Source organism: Crocodylus siamensis, chromosome 4 (genome assembly GCF_052110815.1).
Source record: "Crocodylus siamensis isolate JL-2025a chromosome 4, ASM5211081v1, whole genome shotgun sequence".
Taxonomy (NCBI): Eukaryota; Metazoa; Chordata; order Crocodylia; family Crocodylidae; genus Crocodylus; species Crocodylus siamensis.
The window spans coordinates 151,454,558-151,482,431 of NC_143398.1; the positions used below are offsets into that span (position 1 = coordinate 151,454,558).

General features: G+C 41.7%; 1 protein-coding gene across 10 annotated transcripts in view; it reads left to right on the forward strand.

The window, feature by feature from the left end:
* Window positions 1-27,874, forward strand: part of TANC2 (tetratricopeptide repeat, ankyrin repeat and coiled-coil containing 2) — a 780,830-nt gene that overhangs the window by 544,177 nt on the left and 208,779 nt on the right. For all 10 annotated transcript variants that reach the window (XM_090044146.1, XM_090044147.1, XM_090044150.1 and 7 more), the window contains one exon: window positions 7,597-7,860. In XM_090044146.1, the coding sequence (XP_089900272.1) occupies window positions 7,597-7,860 (264 nt within the window). The remainder of the gene's footprint in view (window positions 1-7,596; window positions 7,861-27,874) is intronic.

Consider the following 27,874-nt stretch of genomic DNA (forward strand, 5'->3'; position numbering starts at 1 on the left):
GCTGAAGACTTTGCATGAAGGACACTGTTAATGGCTTTTTGAAAGAGCTATGGCAGATCTCCCAAGAAAATTGAGAGAGAGAATTGCAAGACCTACAAGTGTTTTGATCCTGAAGTTGTAGTCTTCAGTTTTCCATATGCTGTATTATTAATAATGTTTTACAGCACCCAAAAGTTTGCTGGATCTTCCACATGGGGATATGTCAGCCTAAGAAAAATATACTTTCACAAGCTGTGGTTGTCGTGTTAGGCAGTAGCAGTGTAGATGGGTTCTAGGTGCTTTGATATACCTGTAGTATAAAGTAGCAGGAACACTTCTAGTATCTCATTTTTGGGCTGTTTTTCACATAAAGCAATAATTTGTCAGCCCAAGCATTTGGTTTATCCTTCCCTTATCTCTATTATATTGGTAAAAGTAGTATGATAAGGTTTGAGTTTTCTGGAAATTTTTAGTTACTTAGTTGGATATTCTAATATTAGAAGGGGCTAAATCTTCCTGTCTGTATGTCTGTCCATCTGTAATGCTTTATTCACACTCTGATTGGGTGATGGAAACAGAATCAGAGTGCTCAAGCATGGGGGAGCACTGCCATGATTCCAAAGCTGCGCCGAGGACCAGACGGGGTGGGCCAGAAGCACTGGCCTCGGCTCCCCCACCCCGCTCCCTACAAGAGGCAGAACAGCAGCAGCAAGGGGCGTTAGGTGGCGGCACTCCATCCCAGCCCCCTCCCCACCCCCTGCCATTCTTGACGGGCAATTGGCTAGTTTATTCATAACTTCCAAGGTCATTGGCCTTGTTAGGGCCTTGCTACATGTCGCACTTTAAGCTGCTCAAATGTTGATCAGTGTTAGTGTTAGTTTGAATTTAGAATAGTTACATGTTCAGGCTAAAAATGCCTGACTATCCTTGATCTGCACAGCTGTGATTTGTCACTAGAGGGCTGGTGAGCAGGGGCGTGACTAGGAGCTACAGCTGTAAGTTGCCTAAACAGAACAGGAGGTTGAGAGGGAGGGATACTGCATCCTGGGATGCTGGAGGACTGAAACTTGAGTGGCTTATCTCTGAGGAGTGGCCACTTATTCACGGAATACAACCCGGGTAACACAGATTAGAGGGAAACCTGCCTTGGAGTGGCATAAATATAAGATGCCTAGCGGGTGCTTAAAGGTAGTTTAAATGTCTTAAGGTGTGGACATTCCAGGGGTTAAGAGCTCCCTGAGCCACCTAAAATTAATATGTAAGAAAGCCCTTAGAAAAGCTAACTGTGACCTTGGCTCTTTTCTTTGCTTGACATTCTTTGACCAAGTCAAAAGGCTCCCATCCCTTCAGTAATATCATCTATCTTCATTTTCTTTGGACAGCCTGCTTTTCTCCTTGTTCACTCTTTAAGTTTTAATTAAAAAATGAAACCCTTAAGAACCTTTGCTCCAGTATCTCTTTTGCTTCAGGATTCCCCCCTGAACTCTTGTTAAGAAATAAGTTGTTTGGCCTCTCAGTCAAAGTGGCCATTAAATTCCTGGATTCCAATGTCTCATTGTTTCCAAAAGGATTGAAACCACAAGCTGCACTCAGGGGAACTGGCTCTCCACTCTGCAGTGCCTTCATTCTTCTGCCCCTTCAGACCTGTGGATGGGTGACACAGTCTAACCGTGTAGTCAGTGACTTATGTATGGAGTGCTTGAGGTCATTGCATATCAATTCATGACTGACAGATTCTAAGTTTTAACTATGAAAACTGATCTAAGCATTTTTTTCACTGTGTGAATTAAGTAATCCAGTGTTCTTCTTAAAGAAAAGGAAAACTTGAAAAATGGGATTTTTATCATATGCAAACATAAAGATTTCCCACATGAGCAGGATGAGTCCATCATATTTAATATGACCAAAGTAATAGTACCGGCAGGAAATTTTTATATAATTTGGAGGGTCATTTTATATCTAAAATATACTATTTTGATAACAGAATGTTTCTGTCTCAGTGTGTGTATATTACTATATATAAAGAAACTGTATATGAGTGGGTACAAAGGTCCTATGTCACTGCAGTAGAGCTTAATCTTGCAAAAACACAATCTCCTTCATGGACAAATGAAGATGACGGGGGTGGAAAGGGATGGGGGAGAAGGAAGGCGGAAAGCTCGGTCTCCTGAGACTGGTTTTGGACTGCCTTAGCATAAGACCACGTAGTTTGGGAAAGAAGAATTGCATCACCCATGCTTTCTTTTCATTGCAGTTGTTCATCTGTGTGCCTAAATGCATCCTGCTTTAGCTCAGTATAGCTAAGCTATCATCATACTTCCTGTGTACACCAGTCTTATTAACTTTTCTCCATCTACTGTCACACTGAGACAGACTCCTTTGACGTAGACGATCTGACTTTTCTGAGACAGAAATGTGTTGTCTGAAATAGTGATTGAGAGGTGGTAATTTCACAGCTTCAGTTGCCTGGGGCTGAGGCACAGCTCTTTGGTTGCACCATTATTTATGTTGTAGGTCTCCTCAGGGACATGCAGTACATGTTGGTTCATGCTGGTAATTTTTAGCAGTCTCTTTGTTTTGCCTCTTAAATAAAATCAAAACTATTTTCATTTAAAGGAGCTCATTAAACCCATAGTGCCATTGATTCTACTCTGCAGAGTAGCACTTAGATCACCCGGTGCCATTGAGAACATAAATTAATCCATGGGGGACAATCCTGAATATCTGATTCAATGAAAAGTTTACATATAAAACAGTTTTAATTTAAATCAGTCAAAATTACATTTCAAGAAAATAAGAATTAACATTAGAAAGTTGATCTTCAGGGCTCATTTTCATTTTATTTTGCTAGTTCATAGTTATAAAATATTTTCACTATTTTTGATAAATTCGCCAGGGTGGAAGATAATTTCTTTTGGGTCTTGATGCATTTCCATAAAGATTGGTTGGAAATATGTTAAATGGATATTTGATATGAATGGATATTGCCATAAATAAGTGGTACTGTGTCTCAGCAATGCAAACTAAAACTTTGAAATGGAGATTGTAGAAGCAGCAGCTGAAAACATATTTCTCAATATTAAACAGTTTTATGGGGGGCAGGCAGGGAGGCTGCTAACATCTGTTACTTGTTTTATCTCATTTTCTCATGTTAACTCTGTAAATTTGTTTTCCCGACAGAAAATGTATATTTAAATGCCAGCATGAAAATATTATCATTTAGCACTTGTATATAGTGGTTTTGAACTTCTAAAAGCTTTATAAACATTAACTAATTCTCACAACATCTCTGTGAGGTAAGAAAATACTGACCCCATTTTACAGAGAGAAAGTTTAAAATACAGGAACATAAAATAGAATTAACATCAAAACTCACATGTTGCTTGAATCTCAGTCCTGGACTTAAATCATTAAGGAAGGGTTAGTAGTATTGGAGTGATGTTCTTCCTGTTTGGTCACCTGATTCCCAAAAGCTTGTCCAGCAGCTCTCCCCACCCATACAGTTGGTCCAATAAAAGGTATCACAAAAAAAGCCTTGCCTCTTGAGTGTTGCTAAAGAATGCATTCCATTACCTTCCTAGCCATCTATCCAGGGCTGATCATCTATATGACATTTTTGGTCATCTAAATGTCAAAGGGCGTTTATACACCCCACATTTTTTGCCCTTTCTTGCACCGCAATGACAAGACTGTTTGCACAAGCAGGTTTTCCGGATACTTTAAAAGTCCTTCGGGTACATTAAAGTAAAACTACTCAGAAGTAGTTTAGTTTGGCTTGCCACAAATTAAAGCGCCATGTCCATGGATTCATTGCATGCAAACACAAAGCCACTCAAAGACGTGTAATCAGCTGATTTGTCCAAGAAATGGCACTGCGACTTTTTTGTAGGTCACCCCTTCAAACTGCTGCCTTTTTGAATTGCTGCCACTTTTTTTTTTCTTGTGCCATGTGCCAGCTTCCTGCTCCCACAGCTGCATGGCAGGGCTTAAGGCGGACCATTCTCCTGCAGCACTGGCTGGAGACTGGGCTCAATTGGTTCAAAAACCTCTCAGTGCAAACACTGATGCAACCCTCCAAAGCTTAATTAATTCAAAAACATAGTATGTGCAAACACTAAAGCAATACTTCAAAATAAAAAAGTTTAAATTTCATAAACCCATTTAATTTGATGAGGATTACACCCCATTATATGTATAGGTGCCCAAAAATGCCACTTACGGACATGTTAGCAATCTGTTTCTTGCTGTGTAGCCTGTCCACAGGGATAACCACATGCACATGCAGACTGGACGTATGCGTGCACTGGCCACATATATAGCTGGGCATGTACACATGCCCCTTGTAGATATGTAGTGCATCTAAGACGCAAAGATATTGTAAACCAAAATCCATACATAAGGGGACTTAGACTGGGGAACAGAGGAAGGGGACCTTCCCATATTTTTCCCGGTTGGGATTAGTAGCTAGAACACTTGCCTAGGAACCCCAGAGGATCTGCCTGATTGCATAATACTTACCAGTGTACAAGTGGCATTTCCAGCACTAAGACCACCAAAAATTATGTCTGCATGGCAGTGTCGCCCTGTTTGGAGGCAACACCTTCATCTCAAAATACTCCAATGGATCTTTGAGCCAACCATGCTTTTTTGTGAATTTTTTTTTGTTTACGTTTCAATATACTTGTGTTTACTAAGGAGACTTCATTTCTTTCTTGTTAAAGGGAAGCGTAGCTGTGCGTCTTTATTCTTAGCAATTCATGGAGAGGTGAGACCTGTAGAATTGCTGTTTGCCAGTCTCATTGCAAGTTGCCCTTTAGTTTCAAAAAATTTGAAATTTTCAAAAGCTAAAATAGTACCTAAAATCAAGGGGGGGAAAGTTATTTTCATGCTAACAAGCATATTGTCTGCTGGGAAGGTGTTTCTTTTTCCTTTTCTTTATACAATAGTTACCCTAAAATGCCCTTTTCATTTGTCAGGCATCCAGGTTGTAGCCATACTAGTTTAGAGGAAAAAACAATCAGGGCTTGTGGTAGAGGTGATATCTTATATTAGACCAACAAGATTTTTGCAAAAATAAATTCTTTAATTGCAAGCTTTGGGGCACAAACACCTTTCATCAGGCATTGGAGAAAAGATTGTAAAAGTTCTCCTGGGTAAAAATGAAAGTTCATATTTCGTAGGATTTCACAGAGGAGTCAGTAGATGGAAAACTTCTCTGGGCAGGCAGTTTTTAGCTCGTAAGGATACCGGGTTACCTTACAAGGAAGATACCAAATATTAGCCAATATTTTTAATGAAATCTTCATAATTACCCAAGCAGGAAGGAACTTTGACCACCTGAAACCTGAAATACAGCTCCTGCCTTTGTTTAAGGTCATTTGCATCATCACAGAGCCTCACAAGAGAGCTGAGAGACTCCTTACCAGCTAAGGACTGCCTGCCCAGAGGAGTTTTCCATCTATTGACACCTCCGTGAAATCCAATTAAATATGAACTAAAGAAATTTATTTTTAAAAATCTTGTTGGTCTAATAAAAGATACCACCTCTGCCATGAGCCCTGATTGCTCCATTCATTTCTGTAACATTCTTTTTTTTGTTTCTTATTATGATGCATGGCACTTTTGCATCTGCTTCTAATTATATCGACTAAACTACAAATGTTAAATGTCTGCCAGACCCAATGGGGCAGAATAAGCCCAGGATATTTCCACTGAGGTTTAAGTAGATTTACATGAAGTATCATTTTGGTACTGTATGCTAATACTTAAGAATCTGTTGTTCATATTTTATTACAAAAAACATTAAAAATGTTCTTTTGTAGATGCTTTTGTACATTTTGCCTTAAGTTGAAATTTACATAAGAAATAGTTTTAAACTAAAAATATATCCATCTTTGGGCATTTTGGGGGTTTGTTTTTACCATTTAAAAAAAACCCTGCTCTGGCTTGTTGTTAATGAGACCATGTATCTCAAGATAGTATTTTATAAGTACAAGGAGGAAAAGCCTCTTTCATAAAAGAGAACATTATAATAGAGTACCTTGGATGACAGGAATGCAATTTTTATATTGCAAACAGGAAGTGATAAATTCATACCATTTTGTCTAGGGACAGCTGGCAAAGGCTTATTACATTTTAGACAAATTAGCATAGAATTTAGACTTGGAGAGGTAATTACAGTGATTTAGTGAAAATGAAGACATTAGAATTTCAGTGGAGATATGGTTTAGAAAATAATATTTGTAGCTAGATATACAAATGTAGGATACACTTGACAGCAAAAGAAAGTTTATGATCATAACATCTATGTTCCTGACAGTAGTGCATATGTGGACGGTTCCAATAGAAAGGGAAAATGGTGAACTTTGGCTGAGGTTTCCCTTCTCAGCAGGTGATAGGATAATGTTTGGATACACAGGGATAGTTCATTCTTACTAACAATAACTGCTGCCTTCCCCATTGACTTCAGTGAAATAATGTATACTAGGTCTAAATGTGGCCCATTCACTTGATACTCTGACAGAATAAGTACTTGAGACAGGTCAGAAAAGGCCCTCAAAATTATAGCTGCCATAATATCAAAATGAAAATAGTACTTAAGGCTGGATTCAGAAGAGAAAAGGCTACAAACAGACATCACGTTTGTCCCAGGATAAACTATTTTATCCCCGGGCAGAGTACAGTTGATAAGATGCCCATGTCCATTGTTCCAGGAAAGATCCTTAAAAGGTTCATAGGATAAAAAGCACTAACATTTTATCCTGGGACATTATTAAAGTGTGCCTGAACAGTTACTAGGTATGCAGTCAGCTAGTCACTAAACCCTGATTAGAAGGGTGATGTGTGTGCATGCCAATCCTGGGATATTTCTGTTCTGGGACAAACACAGGCACAACTTGTGTAGGAACAAAAGCAATGTCTGCCTCTAGCCTTTATGAACATTAGCAGTATAGGTTAGTAGTAGATCCTGTTGCTTGTCTGCCCACAAAGGCCAAACTAGGAACATCGCTTAGCTTTCGTACTAAGAGTTGTGATATAATCACGTAGCATGAGAGTGAATCTGTGGATTACTTCTGAAGCTGTATGAAACTGTGCTAGAAATCAGGTATGATATTGGAGTGAAATATGTGTACTAAATTGATTAATAGGAATTGACTGTTCTAAGACAAGTTGAGTCCTGTATTTTATTGCACATTTTTGTTGACTATTAAAAAAAAGTTTACAAACTTTATACTGATAAGGTTTATGACTGCAGTGCATTTAGGAGACCATGGAGACAATGAAGAAAAGCTATCATTGTGGGGATTTTTTTGATTGCCTTTATTTAGAGACTGTGGGATCATGTATTTGGACAAATGCTGATATACCTCACACTTTAAAGATTTTGAGAACTGCATATTTTGTATAGTAGTTGAGACAAAACAGCATAGTTAAACATTTTGAAGCAGTAAGCAGGACATTTTCAGTAAGCAAGGTTTTATGATCTCATTTCTGAGAGAATGCTGGAAAATATTATGATTTATTTTTGGTATTTTCATTGCCTATCTTGCCACATATATTATGCATGCAGCCATTTCTTTCTTTTTCATTCATTTTGTTTTTATTGTTTCCTTCAAGCTACTTTGACAAGCTATTCTGAAAATGTGGAGCGCACTAAATATGGAGGGGAGAGCAGCAAAGAATTAGGATCCGGAGGAAACATGAAACCTTGGCAGTCTCAGAAATCCAGCATGGACTCCTGTTTATATCGGGTGGATGAAAATATGACCGCCTCTACCTACAGTTTGAACAAAATCCCAGAAAGAAATTTAGAGACAGTTTTATCTCAATCTGTACAGTCTATTCCACTTTACCTTATGCCACGGCCAAACTCAGTAGCAGGTAAGAAATAATATTTGTAATAATATTTTGATAAGTTCAAAGTAAAGTGAACCACTAGTACAGCCTTACCATTTATCTATTTCATGTTTTTTTCATGCAAATGATAAAAATAATTTCTTTGGCCAGCTGCCACTGGATGGGACATAAACGATATGTTGTGGGGCAGAAATGGATTATAAAGGAAAAACTAACCAAGAAAGTATATTTCCCTCTAAGTATAGTGGTTACCTCATGAATACAAGACCCCTGCTTTTTAAAATTTCTTTGGGGAGTGTTAAAAAAATTGCTTAAATGTCTATGTATTGCTTTGGATTAAATCACATTACAATACAAATACCAGACCCACTTCTAATGTAGTGTAACACACGATTTCAAAGCATAGAAAGTTTCAGCTCTCATAGTTAGCATCTAAGTTAATTAGTAGCATTAATGTCAAAAGCCTTTTCTGCAGTTCATAATTAAAATGTAGGAGTCCGGAGAACAAGGATAATAGGTTCTGGCATTTTGAAAGCAAAACATAATACCACAATACAGTTTATAAATATTAGTCTCTCCTGTCCTAGATAGAGTGAGGGGAAACACATAGCCAGGTTAAAGAGCCAGATTTAATTTAAACAAACCAAGTGAGCATCCAGTGAAAGCGAGAACTACTAGCAAGATTACGCATACTGTCGAATTGTACTGTGCATAGATTTTTAAGTCAGAGAGATCACCACCATCATCTAATCCAGCGGTGGGCAATTATTTCAGGAGGAGGGCTGCTTACCGAGTTTTGGCAAACTGACAAGTGCTGCATGGATAGCCCCACCCCTTGACAGGTGCCCTGCCCCATGGTTGCTACCTTGGGACCGGAAGTCCTGCCCCTTAACCCCTGACCTTTGCCACCAGAAGTCCCTCCCCGTGCCCCAAGAAGTACTCCTTTGAGCAAGGGGTTTTGCCATCTTGGAACAAGAAAAATACCAAATTATATTCTAAAAAGTGAATAACTTTGTGATATAGCTGGGAGCCACGTGGTGCTGGAGCAGAGCAGGGGCAGGAAGAAGGGAAATGGCTGGTGTAGATGAAGCTGGCTTCCTGTTTCCTGCTGCCGGGTCCCCCTGGGTCCTACTGCCCCTGGCTCCTCTCATCTTTGACAGGCAGCCAGGAGCAGATAAATATTTTCTAATTTTTTTTAATTAACTTTCTAAATTACCTGTGGGCCAGATAGAATGGCCTGGTGGGCTGGGTCCTGCCTGCAGCCCATATTTTGCCTACCCCTGATCTAGTCTGACCACTCAGAAGCTCTTTGTACTACATAAGTAAATTCTATCAAGATCAATACCTTCTTGAACAAGAATTCATTCAGGCTGTTTCCAGATGTTAAAAACCCCCCAAAAACGCGCTTTGTCAGAAGAAGCAGCACGTTACTTCAACCTGGCTCCGCTGAAAGGCCTGATCTACACAAACATCAAGCAAGCTGGGTCCATCTAAGGCACTACATTTTCTGGACATGCACTGGGCTCAATGCAGGAATGCTCTGAGTTTAAAGTGCCATTTTTAAAAAATAAAGTAATGTCTACAAGCAGGTTCAATGACAGCGTGAAGACTCCTTAATTTCCCACATCATTTCTTAAGCTGTACCAGTGGCTAATTATTTTCACTATTAAATTAAAAAGTAATGTTTTATTTTTCTAACATTTGCTTTTCAGATCATTATGTATTTAAAAATGTGAATGATAGTCTTGGTTTTGGAAGAAAGTGTCTTTCCATAAGTTCTTTTCTGGTTAAAAATAACTGTTTTTCCTGGTAGAATTTTATATTGAATTTCATAGGCGTTAAAATCGGCTTGTTAATCTTTCTTATAATATGTGAATTTGCTGATCCTTGGTTTTAAAAATGAGGCCTCTTGATTTCCTTGAAATGTCTATTATCTGAAGGATTTAAATTGATGTTACAATTTATTTTAATGCTATTAATTTACAATTTAATTCCATTCCTGAAATTCCCTTTTTTAGCGAAAGTAGAAGGAAGAAAAATAATGCAAAAATTTACTTTACCTTCATTTAAAAGTTTATTTTATGGATTCCTCCTCACTTAATGTTTTTATAGAATCATATGGTTGGAAGAGACTTCAAGGATTGTTTAGCCCCCCCCTCACTTCCCCCACCAACAAATATTGTAGAAGAATTCATAAAAAATCTGGCTGCATGCAACTTCTTTATGTCCAGGAATCCATATTCATGACTATTGGGTAACAGCATGATAAACAGTGTAGGGGTACATAGATTTTAAGTAGTTTCCATGCCCTCTTCTCATTGTGGAAGACTTCCCCCTCCCCCCCCCCATGGTTATTTCCAAATGCTGTGAGAAAGTAGCTAATCACAGAGTATAATCTTGTTCTGGTCTGAAAAACCTGATTTCCTATGTCACTGTTTGGCCTCATCTATAATTCTACAACAGTGACTTTCTGATGGACCATAATCACTATGAAGCTGCCTGCAAGGCACAGTTATTGCTAGTAGCATACCTTGTGGAGGGGACCCACATGGGCATCAACTTTGTACAGTTGGGGTACAAAAATAGCCACTGCTATACTGGCAGCATGACAGCTGGCACTGCCTATATCAGTGGACTGAACCAGGTTTGGGGAGTCAGGGTTAAGGGCACAATTAGAGCTGAGGGTCACAATATCGGGGGTCCTAGAGCTGAGGCCAAGGGTCAACAAACCAAGAGTCCAAAACCCAAAGGAAATCATAAGCCAACATGATCACCATACCAGAAGTCCAAGAGCTAAAGCCAAGGGTCACAAACTGGATATTAAGCCAGGGATTGAGATGGGTTCATGGTCAAGGCAAGCCCTTTGTTGAGTCAGCAGGACCAAGACCGGAACAGGAGCAATCAGGAACAGTCTGGACAGGACAGGAACAGGCAAGGATGAGAGCAGGGGCAGGGGCAGGCAGTAACCAGGCTAGGCAGGAGCAGTGCAAAAAATTTGAGTTCAGGAATCAAGATGCAAGAGCACTGGTACTAGACAGAAGGGAGGGTCGTCTTAGGTGAAAGCCCACAAAACACTAATAAGGGCTGTTGCTTATATGCAGCAGCCACAACCAAGCACTTTAATGGGGCCCCACAAAGGGCACTCAGCTGGCAACCCAGGCCAACAGGGGCCTTTTTTGCCTGCTTGCTGCCCTGGCTTCTGATACCCTGTTACGCCTCTGGTCATTACCATAATTATTTAAATTGGCTAAAACTGTCTATTACAATATGATCTGCGTATGTGGGCTGGTTCTTATAACTATCCACTGCACCTCTGCCTTACTCTGCAGCAGATGAGAAACCCAAGTTAAGAAACCTCTTGGCCATAAGGGCCCCACCCATACTTAGGTAAAGGTGTGATGGGATCTAATGCACAGTCTGCTCAATCATGCTTCATGCCATGCCACATGTGCCATCATGCATTAGATCCCGTTGCATTTTATTGCTGGTGCAGGAGGAGCTTGATCCCAGGCTCACCCTGCACTAGCAAGAAGCAAGCTCTTGTACCTTGGAGTCCCCTCAGCTATGGGATTCTCAACTGTGGAGGCACCCCATGCATGCCTATGATTAGGAGACTGCAGCTGCTGTGGTCTCCCAGCCGCAGGGTGCCTCATGCACTCCTGCAGCTAGGAGATCACAGCAACACTCTATGGCTGCCAGGACCCAGCCACTGGGGGCTGCTGGGATCCAGCATCCACAGCTGCCGGGTGCTGCTGGAGCTGAGTGTTCCTTCAGCTGTGGGACTTCCAGCCCTGGCTGTGGATGATGCACCCCTGCAGCTGGGAGCCAGCAAGCTGATGGGGCTCCCAACTGCAGGGGCAGGCCTTGCTACATGTGCAAATTTATAGCAGAATAATAACTGGGTATAAAGTTATTATACTTTTTCCAGCAATAATTGTATAGCTGTCTGGACCTTTTTATGGCACTATAATTAATTTGCATGTGTAGCTGGTGCATATTAATTGTGTAGTTAACCCAGTAATTGTGTGATGCACATAAATCGGGCACAGAGGAACCCTTTACTTGTTGCAGAGGCTGGTTCAGCCCACCGCAGTTGAAACACAGCTGTACAAAATACCTCATCTGCCCTCTCCTGGATTTTATCAGACCTAGCATAAGGAAAATCCATGACATCCAGCTAGTGACATCCACAATGCTGAAATTGGAAACCCATCTGTGATTCAGTCATTTCAGACACTTTTTTGCTGATCTGGCAGCTGGTATCTAATATCTGAAAACACTGACTCTTATAGTACCACCAGGTATCATTCTCCTATAGCCAAATGAGCATCCTGTTTAGTTTGAGAGTAAGAGTTGGCATTTCAGAGCAATTCAGGGTGGTAGAAACATGACTGGAGGCATATCCAACTGACCAGTTAAGTTTCTTATGGGGTTAGGGTATAGGTTGTTATATGCACAACCACAGCCTCTGCCACATCTTCAAAAGAAAAACAAAGGTAGACCCCCAGGGGCAATGTTTGATTTCACTTGCAGAACATGCCACGGTTGGCTTACCTAGTAGACTCAACAACATAAGAATATCAGACAAGAGGGAGCCTCTTGGGCCATATTGTCCAGTCCCCTGTATTTGCAAGCAATCATTAATTGAAGAAATTCCCAAAATAACCACTTCAGACCTTCACCCCCTCTGAAACAGCAGAGAATTCCCTATACTGTGCCATGTGAAAAAATAAGGCTTGATCAGGGTACTGCCACTGCCCTCCCACAGAAACACTGATCATTTCATGAGTCACCTAACAAAATTAAGAAGCACGTATTTCTTTCCTCAGCTATCTTATGCTCCTCTCCTCACATAGTCCATAGTTATGCAGTATCTAACACAACTGGTACTGCCGTGTAACTCTTAATCATAGTAACTGTGCAATCTGCAAATGAGAGAGGGCGTGGCACGATCCCTTTAAGCAGTTTGCTATGAAATTTTAGTAAAGTTTACAAGTAACAAGCCTGACGTTTTATTTTTCCAGGTTGGCAGACCCACTTGCTTCTGTGCCTTTGAATCATAATACATGCTAGCCAAGTTGGGACTAATATAATATTTTTGTGTTAATCTTCTTAACAAATTTTACCAGACTGTTTTAGCTTTCTTTGAATACATTTAATTTATAAGGAATTAAGTTATAAAAAAGCACCATATCATCATTCTAATATGTAGCAGGATTTAACCCAGGAGATGTAAAAGATTTTATTTTAAAAATTCTTGCTGTGTGTCTACAGAAATCTACATGAAAGTATTCTCTTATTTAACTGGTCTAAATGCAGCATTTCTTTTGCTATTTAACAAGTCCTTCTGTGGTACAAGGAAAGCATGAAATAAAGGGGAAAACTCAGTAAACCACAATAATTCTCTTCATAAAATATCACTCTAGTCCTTCACTTCTTTGTATGATATTTATTTTTATTTGGTCAGAAATGGCACTGATTGATATTTTGTTGAAGGGAAACTTGTTTATTAAAAAGTTCTGGAACACTGGAGGCTCAAGTATATGATAATTTCCTGTGCTGGGATGTTTAATTTACTGGGGCTACATGTTCAGCAGTTTGGCTGATCGCTTGAATTAATGGATGACTGTAAATGTGATATGATTGCGGGGGGGGAGCGGCAGCGCAGAACTGTACTCTTACCCAGCATGTCCACAGGTGGCAGATAGTGGAATGACCGTCAGGGAAAGTTAGCTATGAAAAAGCAGTTGTGGACCAAGCAGCAGTAGCAACACCAGGATGTGGTGAAGACAGGAGATGACAATGCTTTCCCTTCTGAAAAGCCGCATATATCCTTTGACGGTGCTCTGACATGGCGAGTACAGGTTATTACTATCATAAGCCTCCCCAGCCCCCAGGCATGGGTCTGCAAGTTCTCAACGGCAGAGCAGGCAGCAGATGATGTTAGAATCCCAATGGCTGTGCAGGCAGATGAAGGCTGCAGCAGAATGAAATCCCCAGTTGTTTTGGTCTCCTTGCCATTGGATCAAAGTCCTGTTCTGCGAATAGCCATGTGGAAGCTGAAGTGCAGCAGCTTTGCCATAATAAAAGAAATCACACACAGGTGTCTTCCATGAAAACAGTTTTTCCAGCACGCATTCAAGCCCTTTGGCAACCAGCTAATAGTGACAGGAGCAAGATTTTGGTTTGTGAGTTCGCTCTAAATGGCAAAACCTGTGAGGCCTGGAAGCTCCTAGTCGTGAATTGGCATGAAGGTAGCAGTTACAAGAAGGTTGTCTAGCACTTGGGATGAAAAAGAAGTATCATTCAACAGCTGTAATAGTGACTGAGCAGCTCTCTTCAGGATCTTCTCAGTTCACCCCATGTGCGGAGTAGGCTAGAAAAGATGCCCTAAAACATACCTTGTCTACCTTCTTCCTAACTGGATAACCATGTTCAGTGGGATCATCTTACTGTGGTTGAAAATACTAGTGAAGATGTACCATCAGTTTCAGAACCTGGAACATCAGGATCCTCACGGCCAGCCCTAATAATGAATGCCCAGAGCACCACACTGCAATCATGGCCCAAGAACCCGGGCGACACAACATCAATGTAGCTGTATGGAGCGAGACCTGGTGAGCAGATGGGCAACTCAAAGAACATGGAGGCAGCTATACCTTTGTGGCAAAGGGGCAGTCCCGGGGCCAGTCATAATGTTAGCCCACCCACCTGTCCAGGGCACTCCACCTGACTTACCTGCCACAACTTTGCTGTAAAGAAATAGTTGGTTCTAGGCAGGAGGCTGCCCATTTGATGTTCTGATGCCAAGGGTATAATACACAGCTCCTACCATCTCTTTACCATGTCCCATGCCTCACAGATGGCATCCAAAAATCACTTCCACTATTACTGTCCCCAGCCCTATTGCTGGGCCACACTTGGCCTCAGGCCCAAACTTGTTCTCAGGTGTCCGTAGATGTGCCTTAGCCGCATGCCCCCCAGTGGGACCTCTAATCTGCCACCTCACTGGGGCTTACCTGCCCTGGTCTTTCCTCTCCTCACTGAGCTCCTGGATGTTCTCTCTGGGCTATTAACTCCTGGGCACTCTGTAGCCGCCATCTCATAGCCTGCCCTCAGTCTCTGAACCCATCTCTCTCAGACCCCACTTATAGGATTCCTCCCAGCAGGAGGTTGGGCTTCAGCCTCCATCATTTCAGGGTGCTGGTTGGCTAACCATCTGTCCTCTCTTGGCAGTGATGTCGCCCCCCCATCAAGGGGAACTTCAGCCTCTTTTAAGCTTTGACCCCACCTCTAGGCCAGCTAGGGTGCCAGTTAGCCCTCTGCAGCTCATGCCTGGCCCTCACAGTGGGCTTACTTACCCTTCGGTTTGTTGTCCCTGGCCCCCCTGCAATGACCAGTCAAGAGCCCTGGGTCATTTGACTCACAGCTGACTCCTTTCCTCAATAGGGGTCCCTTCCTGGGCCTACCAAAAAGCCAAAAACTGATATTGGGCTTGCTTAGAGCTTTAGAAATATTATATCTGGCAGTCCTTGACTCCACTGGCTTCATCGAAGCCTCTGGCCTCACCACCAGTTCCAGTCAGTGCCTGCCTGGCCCCTCAGTGGGCCCACAAGCTCTAAGCCCCTTCCTAGGCTGACCTGTACCTTCTCCAGCCCTAGTTACACATGGCCTCTCCACAGCCACAGGCCTACAGCCACTTCCTTGTGGTTGGGACTCCACTGGGTTGCTAGGAACCTCCTTCTTCCCCATAGTTCCTCCCTAACCTCCAAAATATTTCTTACAGCAGCAGATCTCCAGCTGCACAATGTTACCTCTGCAGTATCTCTGCAGTAACTGCTGGCTCTGCTCCTCAGGGCCTGCTCTTATACTGAGGCTGCTCAGCCCTGCTCCAATCAGGCGGTCTCCTGGCTGTCATGTGGCTACCTGATTGGCTCTACTGTCACCTACAGGCTGCCTCTCAGCCTGTTCAAGCACTTGAAGTGGCAAGCACCCAAAGGTGATCTGCCACAACCTTCTTCTGGAAGGGTAAACAGGAAGGGGAACAAACACCAACTTCACAGATTTGGTTTTGCCATTTAGAGCGAACTCACAAACCAAGTCAATGAATTCCCTATTGGAATTAATAAGTGCCTCATGACTCTCAGTCTTAAAGTGGCAGGGAGCCAATATGTTGCTCTCATCAGCACATATTCCCCAACTCTTGACACCACCAATGAAACCAAGGAGGAGTTCTATGCGATCCTTGACCAAGTCCTTTCTGATATTCTGGGGGAAAAGAAACTTATTCTTCTTGTTAATTTCAATACCAGAATCAGGACTCTAACCTCTGGAATGGAACCATCAACAAGGCAGGAGTAGAAAAAGTCAACTCCAGTGGCATCCTCCTCTTGACCAAATGCATGGATCACGGATCCACCATCACCAACACCCTGTTGCACTAGAAAAACAGATACAAGACATCATGGCAATGCCCACAATCTGAGCATTGGCACCTGATTGACTGTGTCATTGTCCGTTCCTGGGATCGTAAAGATATCCACATCACCCGAGTTATGCTAGGAGCTGGTGACTGCTGAACTGATCACTGACTCATCTGCTTGGTTATGTCATTCAAACTGGCTCCCAAATGATGGCTGAATCACAAGCAGAATATAAACATTGATGGACTCAAGGACCCAAGCAAGCAAGGCCTCTTCCACCAGTGCCTCAATGAAAAACTGGTGAATTCCAGTCAACAATAGGAAAATGTCAGTGTCACATGGGGTGCTCTCAAGGTCACCATCATCAGCACCTGTGAAATGACACTTGGATTCTTTACCAGGAAACATTAAGACTGGCTTGATGAGAGTGACCAGGTGATCCAAGAGTTGATTGATCACAAGCACAAGCCCCTTTGGACTTGGCAAAACAACACCAACTCCAAGCAAAAGAAATTGAATTTCCAATAAACCAAAGCAGAGATCATGATCCCCTCCTTACTGAACGGAGCTGAGATATGGACAATATGCAGGAGACTTCTCAAGTCACTGAAAAAGTATCATCAATGCTGCCTGCAGAAGATCCTTCAAATCCAGTGGAGAGACAGATGCACCAACATTAGCATCCTCTCACAAGCACACACCACAAGCATCAAGACAATAATCATCCAGCATCAACTTCCCTGAGCTAGCCATGTCATCTGGATGTCCAACTCCAGATTCCCAAAGCAATTTTATTCTCCCAGCTCAGACGAGGCATATTCTCAAGAGGAGGGCAGAAAAAGTGGTTCAGGGACATCCTCAAGGGCAACTTAAAAAATTACAACATCGATGTCAGCTTACGGGCGACTATCACCCAGCACAGCCCCAAGTGGAGGAAGAGTCTGCTGCAGGGATCTCAGTACTTTGAAATCTCATGCAAACAACAGGAGGTGCAAAAGTGGGAATGGCAGAAACAGCACATCATGAACCAAATCAAGAATCCAGTGCCAGCCACCCTGTACAGAAACACATGTCCAAACTACAATAGAGTCTGTTGATCCTGAAATAGGCCTCATCAGCCATCTCTAGACACAGATAAGACAGTCACGGAAGAGAATCATTCTTGACTGTGAGGGATTGCCAAGGAAGATGATTTATTGAATGGTCCAGTTGTGGGAATAGATGGAGGTTTTCTTTCACATGAACTCACTAAAAACATATATGGGACCAATTCTTAGTGATTCACTGCATAGAATAGAAAAGTTGATAAGCAGTTTTATGGTACTAAAGCAGCAACAGCTGTGAAGGCCACTGGTGCTGGGTCATGCAGTAGCAATTTTAGGTATAGAAAGAAAGAAGGATTGAGTAGTAAAAGGAAAAGAACGTATAATTTTGATGTTAGTGTGCAAGCAAACTTAAGATTTATTGGAATTAGACTTAATTTATGGGCAACAAATTTTACTTCCTGAACAGTAGGCTAAAATACTAGTAATAAAAAATTAACACCCCCAGTACAAATAGATATAAATTTAAAATGAAAGGTTAATTATTTACCTAACAAAGGGAAAATGCTCATTGAATTAAAAAAAAAATGGAAGGAAAGTTTATATTCTCTCAGGCATATTTTAATAAGCCTTGCAGCAGGAAGAGACTGACAGCCCTTGTCCCCCTGCGTTACCTGTGGCAGGTTAGGTTGTAATACCTTGTTATACCTTGTAGTTATGCGACAGAGTTGATTGTGTAGTTTTTGTAATAGTTTAGACAAGGATTTGTGTGGGATGATTTGGATAGGGATGATCCTGCCTCAGGCATATGATCTCCTGGTATATGGATGATCCTGTCTCAGATATATGACCTCTAAACATCCCTTCCAGCCCTTCTTTTCTATGGTTCTAACTGAAGCCAGTATGGGCAGGAGGATATCTGAAAATTTCTGAGTGGTGGCATCGACTTGTTAATGTTGTTTAAGTTGTGACCATACAATGTTGTTACTGTGTCTGAGAAGTGTCTCTGTTTTATTTGGAAAAATAATGCACAACGTGAATTTGGTAGCTTTCTGTATTTTAACGCCTCACTAAAAAAAAAAAAGGCAAATTCTGCCACCAAGTTAACTCAGTAATTCTTCTAAATTAGTCATTTAAAGAGCGTGCTATGCTATTTAAACTAATGTCATACTGCTTCTGTGTTAGCCCCCCAAGATGAAGGAATGCAGTTCAGAACATTAGCCAGTCAAACTATCCCAGCTCTGAGTTTCATCAAGTCTTTGCAGAGCAAAAAATGCAATTGTCTAAAATTAGTACATTAAACCATTCTCAGTTTGCCTTTATAAATGCAAAAAAAAAAAAAAAAAAGAAGAAGAAAAGAAAGAAAAGAAAAAAAGCCAGGCTATTTCTACAACAGTCTCAATATTGTCTTTTTTTATCTTGATATAGAAAAAGGTATTACTTTTAACCAACACTCTTGGGGTAATCTTTTTAAGATATCTTTATTGAATCAGCCTTTCTCTCTCCATCCAATTTTTTTCTTAAAAGCCAGTGGAGCTAAATATCCTTTTACCTTTTTTAGACTTATCCCAGACTCTGTCTCTGGAACTCCCAGTGTTTTTGCACTACTCTGATGCTTTGCGGATATTTTTCAATTATCTCAGTCCTACTGGTTAACTTGTAAAAGGCCCAGTAGCTCCAAAAAATATCAGTAGTTTTCTTGATGTCTTTTATCTTTTGAGAGAACATTTACATTCATCATAAAGTATATGAAATCCAGACTATCTACAAAAATATCCAGGAGATCTCTTACTCCTTTGAATTTAGAATCAGATTTGCTCTGCTGCATCACTTGTTGGAATATGATTTAATGTTTGTGCAACTTTTGCTTGCCTCTGTCATTCTAATTGTTAATATTTATAGGTGAGGCAGATATACCTATAGTTACACTTGCTTAATACTTTCCATTACAGTACCCAGTTCTGCATATTATTTTACCAGACTTTTGCTATGTGAATGGAAATTTTCCGAGCCATTTATTTTCCCATAGTGGACTGTTTTTGGAAAGCTTCAGCTAAAATGGTTCAACCATTTCTGATAACAAAATTTGGGAAGAAGGCAGTGCTTGCCCATATTAGCCTTATAATAATTTCCCTGTACAGGAAGGTATTTGCTTGTATTAATCTGCCAACCTGTCCTGCCTTCTGCCAGTCATTTCATTGAGAAGTTCTACCATTTCTGAACTTTTGTAAAGTGGTTTGAAGTCAGCAGGGGTCTTCTGGCATCCTTGACTACCTTAATCAAGCCCCCTTTTTGTTTATGTGCATATTTTTAGTAATCTAAGAGAGGACTGTCCAACTGGCAGCCCACAAGGGATTAAGTTCCTTTTCCTGGGCTCCTGCATGGGTGTCACTCCCCCATCACTCTAACTGCAACAGCAGCTGGAGTCTATGGGCTTCCCTTGCCTCCTCCAACTTCTGCATTCAGTATGTGCAGCGTGGCACTGGGCATTAAGGGTGAGGCCAGCACTGTGCAGTGCAACGGTGGGGCACGCACATGGGTATGCACTGTGGTGGCAGCAGGGACTTTGAAGTGGGGTGGTTTCAGGGGTTGGAGGGGTACCTGCATGGGCATAAACTGAAGTGATGGTGGCGGGGAGGGGATGTGGGTGTTTGGTACAATGAGGGGGTGTCCATGTGGTTTGTGGACTGAGGGCCTGTGACCGCCACTGGATCAGGCCTGCGTAAAAGTTGGAACGAGACTGATCTGAAACAACTTTATCTATATCATTAAGTCAAGAGTTGTAGAAGTCATGATTAGTCTTGCTATCTCATTGGCTGATATTCTTATTTAAATAAGGTTCAAGCCCTAATTATGTAAAATGTTCATGATCATTTGAGAATCAGTTTTGGGCAGCAGTTCCCAAATTGTGTGAAATTAATTTGTTAAAAAAGAAGAATGTTCTCCTCATTCTAATCTGGGAATCCTCCCTCTCGGCCACTGCCCCCCAATATAAATAATTATAGAGCCTACCCACATAATCAGAATAAGGAGGTTTTCCAGGTATACATAAGTTCACGGGAATCTGGCCTTTATTGCACAGGGAAATGTCACTTTGCTTTTATAAATTGACAGCAGTCTTCCTTGTTGTACCACCTTCACAAAACATCACTTGCAAATCTCTAGTTCTAATATGAATTCACAACCTGGGATCTTTTTTGTTTTTCTTTTTGAGCAGGTGAAGAGGAATGTGACAGTTTGTGACTAGAACTGGTATCTATCATTTCTGGGGGGCAGTGAATCATAGAATCATAGACAGAGATTGCTACTAAAGAAAAAAGCAAAATGGCAAACCAGGCCACTTTCACTTTATATATAATGTTTATAACAACAGCTAGCCATTTGGGAAATGCAATATCATGTGCTAATCAGAAAGGGCACAGTTTATTTATTTATTTAGATATACGGCAAAAGAGAGAAAGTATCTATCCTGGACCATGGTTGGCTTGGATATAATTTTGCAAATACAATGGTATGAACCAACAGGCTTTCCAAGCATAGCAAAATAAACAACCAGAGAATGCAAACTAAGTATCCTGCCAAAATAAGACATTGGCCAGCAACAGACAACATCATGTACCTTTTTGCATGCTCGTCTTCATCTTCAAAGGAACCTTCCTTTATTAAACAGTCTAAGACCTTGTCTAGACACAAACTGTAGATCTCTAATTATACCATTGTGTGTATGTGTATACAAGCAATCCTGATATACTTGTGTGCACAGTGAAGGGGTGAGGGGAATTTGTACCATTATACCAATTTTTATATATATATATAAAATTGGGGGGGGGAATTGTACCATTAGACCAATATATATATCGGTCTAATGGTACAAATTCCCCCCACCCCTCCAGTGTGCACACAATTATACCAGGATTGCTTGTTCCCTTATAAAGGTGAATACGCTTTACTGTTTTAAGGTACCTTTATACAGATATAGCTGCAACCCCTTTAACAGTATAATTAAAATATTCACACCCATGACCAGCATGGCTTACATTGATACAAAACTGTGTAGCTCAGGTCCTCTGGTATAATGTATTCATTTTAGAAGTTGCTAATAACCAGGAAGACTAGGGATCATAAAGTTCATGTAGGAGACCCTTTGCCTATGGCACTTCATTCTTTCATAAAGGCAATGCTGATGGCAAACAAACAAGTTTTCTCTTCTACTCTCTCCTCTGACCCCAAACAATGAAATCACAGTTTCATGATGACTTTTGTTTGCTGACTGGAAAAACTTTAAACTATATGTAATATTTTCTTCTTCAACTGGCAAACCATTTCAGCAGTTTAAAACAATTATGCAAGTTCCATTTTATGGTAGTAAATGATAAGAGATTGCAATTTTTGACAGCAGGAAAGGTTATGTTCCAAGAACAACCCCTATTAAAATAATCCCTCAGCCTTATATAAATCTTTTTTCACTTAGATTTACAATCAATTTGGTTAGCCATTTTATTTTTCTCAGAAATTAAAACTTTCTACCCAACCCAGCTAGTTCCTCATTATAATCTATTTTTTATATTCTAACATTTCATGCCAACCATCCCAAGGTATTTTGCATTGGAGTTATGTATATATGTTTCTGAATAAATACAGATACCATTTAGCTAAATATTCTATGCACTTCAGTGCATGGAACTGGACTTGTCATATTTCTGCCATCTGAAAGACGAAATACCAGATCTTGCAATAATTGGGTCACATAATTGGCTTTAGGAAGCCTGTTAAAATCACCCATGCAAATAGTAAGTTACCTTTATTCTACTCTTTTATAAAGTGTGCAATAACCCTAAATGTAATACTACAGTGTTAATTCTCTTCAAATACTTGTCCACATACACATTCTCAGCTAATTCTTGGAAAACACCAGTACTGAACTAGGATGAGAGGTTAGAGCTTGTTTTTCTTGCTTTGGGGGCAGCTTACCACGCTCAGACTTTGGCTTGGCTCTAGCTTGTTCATCATTAATAGAATGGCACCACAAAATGATACCATTTTGTGGGTTTGCCACAGACACTGCTGACTATGTTCTTCCCTCTTACCACAGTTGGACTCATTTAAGTCCCTTGTAGTATAGGCAGAGGTACCTTTCCCAGACTGGCATAATCTTTGGGGTTCAGACGATGCCCCTTTTGTGATGGCCTAATGCAAGGTTCAAAAGGCCATACAGAATACCTGTAGGAACCAATATTTCCAACAGCAGCACAGAGCGAGAAGGGTAGCTCCCCTAACTGAGGATGAGTCAGCATGAGAGAGATAAGACATCCAAGACAGAAGTGTAGCTGGGGAGCGCTGGCTGCCATAGTGCTGATGCCTGCACAAAGCCAGCAACTGGAGCTGCTGCCTTGTATCTTACCCCTTCTTTCCTGTCCCCTTCTTTATACTATTGCTCCAAGACCTCTTGGCTCATATGGGTGATGGACAAGGCTTACAGAATTCAGCCCAGAATTATCACCTGTCCTGTCTTTTTGGCTCTGTGGTATTTCCCTGAGAGCTTAAAAGGGTTCAGAACAAGATAAAATGGGAACTGCTGGCAGTAAGCTTAGAGGACAGAAGGTGGAGGGAGCACCTCTGCATCAAGACGCATCCTCCTATACCCCAGCTACTTGAAAGGCCTATTGCATTACTATATTTGTCACCAATGGAGCAAAGAGCAACCAGCATTTATATCCACCTGAAAAAGAGAGCTAGGAGTGGGGGGGCTATGGGTTGGGAGTGAGGGGCCATGCTGAGGAAATAGGGCCATAAATGTGGTTGTGCTGAGGAAAAGTTTGGGAAGCACTGCTTTAGAGCCTGAATTTTACTTCAGAGAAATTAATGTCATTATTTCAAGTTAGGTATTGCATGTATGACCACAATCCAATTTTCTTCCATTTTTACTGATAAAACATGCTGCAAATTTTATGACTATCTGCCAGAAACCTGATCTTAATTGTGAGAGAACTTTCTGTCAAGCTCAACTAAAGAAATACTAAAGTTCTGTCGCTTACCCTTAAACACTTTGACTGCTTGCAAATGTTAACCCCCACTGCCCCACAATTTACTCTAACCTCAGCATACTCACATGCTGAACCCAGTACCTGCCCAGAAGAGGTATCACATTAGTTAGACCTAGCTTTAGTAGGGCTTTTTTGGGCACTTTTATCTAATAGCTGATTGAATCAGCTATTAGGTAAAAGCACCGAAAAGCCCCTGTTGAAGCTATACAGATGCTGATGAGCCACGTTGAAGTTATTTACTGCTTCTTCTGGTAAAGCACAGTTGTTGTTTTTTTTCTTTTTAATGTCTGCAAGCAGCCTCTGGTTTCATCTCTCGTCTTCCCCCTAAGATTCCTGTATACAATTGTATTTAATTTGGAGTTTAACTGGACCCAGCACTGCAAGTTAAAAAGCAAGAGTATTCTTGTAATGACTTCTTTATTGCAGCAAAAAGCCAAGAGCAGAGGGCTCTCTTGGAAAGCATAACAGCAGAAAATACAGTAATAGATCTGATTAGACTTCTCTTTCTTTGCCAAAATGTGTTTCCTTTAACTTTATATTTTTTCTCTCTAATTACTGTATCAAGAGGAAGTGAAATCTGAAAAATATTCAAAGCTACGGCTGTGCTCACTCCTATCTCAGATCGTAAGATTGTTTCTTGTTGTTTTGTCACTATTAGATCATAGTTCTCTGTTGGCTTTTGTGACTGTTCAGAATATAGATGTTAGATTCCTCTGAGGGGGAGGTGGGAGAATAGACAATGTGGATGAATTTCCACTTCAATAAACTTCTTAATTAGTGACCAGTGAAAACTCTGTTAAAACAACTCTTTCTTTGAAGAACATCTTCTATGACACTCTCTCCAGAAACTAATATATCTTTAAAGTTAAAAACAAGACCAAATTACAGTTAGGTTACAGTTGGAAAAAAATACAGAACAATCCTGAATATATCAAAATACATTACACCAGTTTGAATGCCATCATTATACTTCTAATACCCATTTAAGGTAACCCACAACTCAATGTCTTCTAGAGAGTCTAAGGCTAGGGGGAGACATTCAAAAAGTCTGAACCTAAATTCATTCAATCTTTGAAGGTTAGTCTAACTTGCCTAGGTTGAGCTGGTTTGCAACTGCACAGACATTCCCTTTGGACTGAAGAAGTGCAAGGACATGTCTGCAGTGGATCAGGCTAGAAGCCAGGGCGTGCTAGAGTAGCCATCCTTGCCCTTCCACAGTGCTGAGCTGAGGGGGGGCATGGCCAGGTCCCAGCAGTATGCTCCCATTAGGGAGGGAGGTAAATCCCCACCCTGTCTGCACCGACCCAGGCTTTTCCTCGCTTGCAGCTTAAGGGGCAGGAGTGTTGCCAGCCCCCAGCTAGCACTCTGAGGCAAAGTGGGGGTGTGCAGTGCATGCATCTGTTGACGATACTGAGCTTTTCAATCTCCCTTTTCCTGCTTCTTCATACTGCCTGCAAACCTGACAGGCCAGGGAGCCAGCAGGGGGCTGATAACACAGCATTTATCAGTTCATAAACAAAACAAAAGCCTCTCTCATTAGTTTGAGCTCTTTTTAAACAGCTTTTTCCAAAGAAGGAAGGGAGGAACATTACTAGCTGATCTGTTGATTAGCTTCAGAAGTCCTAAGTGGACACTGAACTGTTTGCCTTTGTCCCAGTAAAATTGGAGACACACAGTCACCTCTCAGCATTAGCTAGCATACCACATGTCTAGGGTCCGTGGGTCTGGGGTCTGTGCTGTGGGAGATGGAAGGGAGGGAGGGGGGAATCCCTGCTTGAACAACCAGCAGTGTAGCAGCACGGAGGGGAGGTGTGGAGCTGGGGGAAGCCAGACAGACCCTGCTGTGTCTGCAGTCTCCTCTGGAGCTCTGGCTAGGGAGCAGAGGGCGGAGCCAGTCCTGTCCTCTGGAGCAGACAGCACAGCCCAGGGCTGCAAAGCATCTGGGATGCTGGGGGACTCTTAAACCAGGAAGGGGTCTAGGACATAAGTTGCATAAATCAGTTTGACCCAAATCAGTTAAGTCTAATAACTACATTCAACCAGGTTTATCTTAAACCGGTTTCAGCCATTCTCAAACTGGTTTATGTGCACTGAACTTTAGGGTTGTGCGAAGCTTCAGTCCCTGATTCGATTAGGGCAAGATTTGACTCGATTCGGTGGTCAAATCTCCGAATCCAGATTGAATCAGAGGACCCTTTAATCTCTCCACAGAGATTCTGAAAGGTTTGGCGACTCAGACATAGAGACAGCTTTAAATGTTTTTTCTACATACCTCTAGGTAGCAGGCAGCTTGTGAATGCTGCAATGCTGGGGTACATGGAGCATCCCACAGAAGCACAGGGGGCTCCCCAGCACATTCGGCAGTAGACCCGGAAATGGACCAGAAGCACTTCCGATCCACTTCTGGGTCTGCCAGGGAGCGTATGGGCTCCCCCCCGCATGGCCCCCCAGTTCAGTGACTGGTGTATCCTGAGTCTGGGGGGACACCTAGGGTCTCCCTGCGGCCAGTCACTGAGCTGGGGAGACATGGGGGGGGGGGGGGCCCAGTGTGCTCCCTGGCAGACCCAGAAGTGGACCAGAAATACTTCTGGTCCACTTCCAGGCTCATTGCTGAGCACATGAAGCGTCTGACAGGAATGCGGGGGCTCCTCCAAGTGCCCCACTGTTGCAGCTATCACAAGCTGCACCTGCTGCCTCAAGGTATGTAGAAAAAACTTTTAAAGCTGTGTCTGTGTCCAGATCGGTGATTCTCTGAATCAGGATCAAATCTTCAGATTCGGCCAAATCAAATTGGGGACAGTGATCCCAATCAACGAATCAAATCACTGTCCCTGATTCAGGCCAAATCTGAATCGAATAGGACCTGGTTCACACACCCCTACTGAATATCTATTCTGTTACAGATTTAAACCAGTTTCTGATCATTTAAACTGGTTTATGTGTAATGTCTCTCCCTAGCCTAAATGTTTTCCTAAATGGCAGTATGTATTGATATGTCAGCATGTAGCTCAAAGGTTAAGTGTTTATTTTTGTCCAGGTCTATCATGTCCATAGAGTAATCATTAATCTTTGGTGTCCATTTTATTCTCCATATGTTTAAGAAAACTACTTTTCAAAAGATAGATGCACATATAGTCAGCTAAAATGCACTGTGCTTTCTTCAAGAAGCTCATTGTTCAACTGGGGCAAGCTACTTGCTATTTTATATTCCATTATGTATTATTAGTCATTTAAATTTTCTGCTTTTTTCTGTTCAAAAATGGCTTGTGAAATTAATTAAGTTTATCTGTAACTTGGCAAACATATTTAAGCTTTTATATAGTTGATAAGCATTTAATAATATATGCTTGTACATGTGTGACATTCAGAACACAGTATTTGAGTTATCTGATGTATAATTTACACAGCATGGTTTCTGTTCTAAATTTGATCAGAGAGAGGTAGTTCATTGTGTTAGTCTGATGTCAGTCAGAAGGCAAGGTAGATATGCACCTTTATAGACTAACTCAATAAGATATATATATAGAGAGAGCATAATCTTTTGTGAACTCAAGTTCACTTTATCAGATGCTGTGAAAAGATCTGTAGAAAACAGTGTAAGGAGGAGAGAGAAATTAGAATACTAAAGACATAGGGAGAAGAGAAGAGAGAGAGGAGCAGTACTAAGAGAGAAAAACAAAGAACCTATAAAAACAGAGGCAATTCACAAAAGATAATCCAGATAATTAGAAGATTTTCAGGTGAATGAACTTTGGATGTTGTGCTCCTTATTATTAGGTCCAGTGATGATGTGGTCTGTATTGATGCGGAATACTGCAAGGCCTGGTGCCTCAGTGAGGATGGGAGTTTATTAGTCTGTTGTTTGAAGTTGGGGGGGCTGTTTATAAGCCAGGATATGTTTGTCCCCAAAGACTACTTTGAGGTGGTAATCCTTTTCTAGGAAGGCTTTAAGGTCAGCAATGATGTCTTAGATGTTCAAGCAGGGGGCTGTAGTTGCTAGCCAGAGGAATTCTGTTGTCCTAGTCTCACGGTTGGTATTGTAGCTGCCCAGATGGCCAGGCGGTGGCACACATGGCAGTAGTACCACACAGAGGCCAACTGTGCAGCCAGAGCCTAATGGCAGCTGGCCCAGAGGTGCAGATGCCTCTAATGGCCATGTAGTCACCATCTGGATCTGGCAGGTGTGCAGCCTTGGGGCCATATGGTGTCGCAGGTGGTAGCAGATCACAGCCAGGCAGCAGCTCCCATTGCCAGACTGCTACAGTGGGTAGAGGGTGCAGGGAACTCTCAGGTCTGCTTCAGCAGCCCGGCTGGCACAAGGGGTAGTGCCCCCAGATACCAATTGGCTGGGCCCCAGAAGCTCCTGTCCATTTGTATCTTCCATTGGGCATGGGCTTGAAGGCCCACCCAGTTAACTAATAGCCCACACTGCCCCAGAAGCTCCTGATAGCAAGTAGCCCTCAGCTACTTGCCAGGGCAACTTTTTTATACTGCTGGGGCCAGCACATAAAAGCTCCCCCTGGCTGCA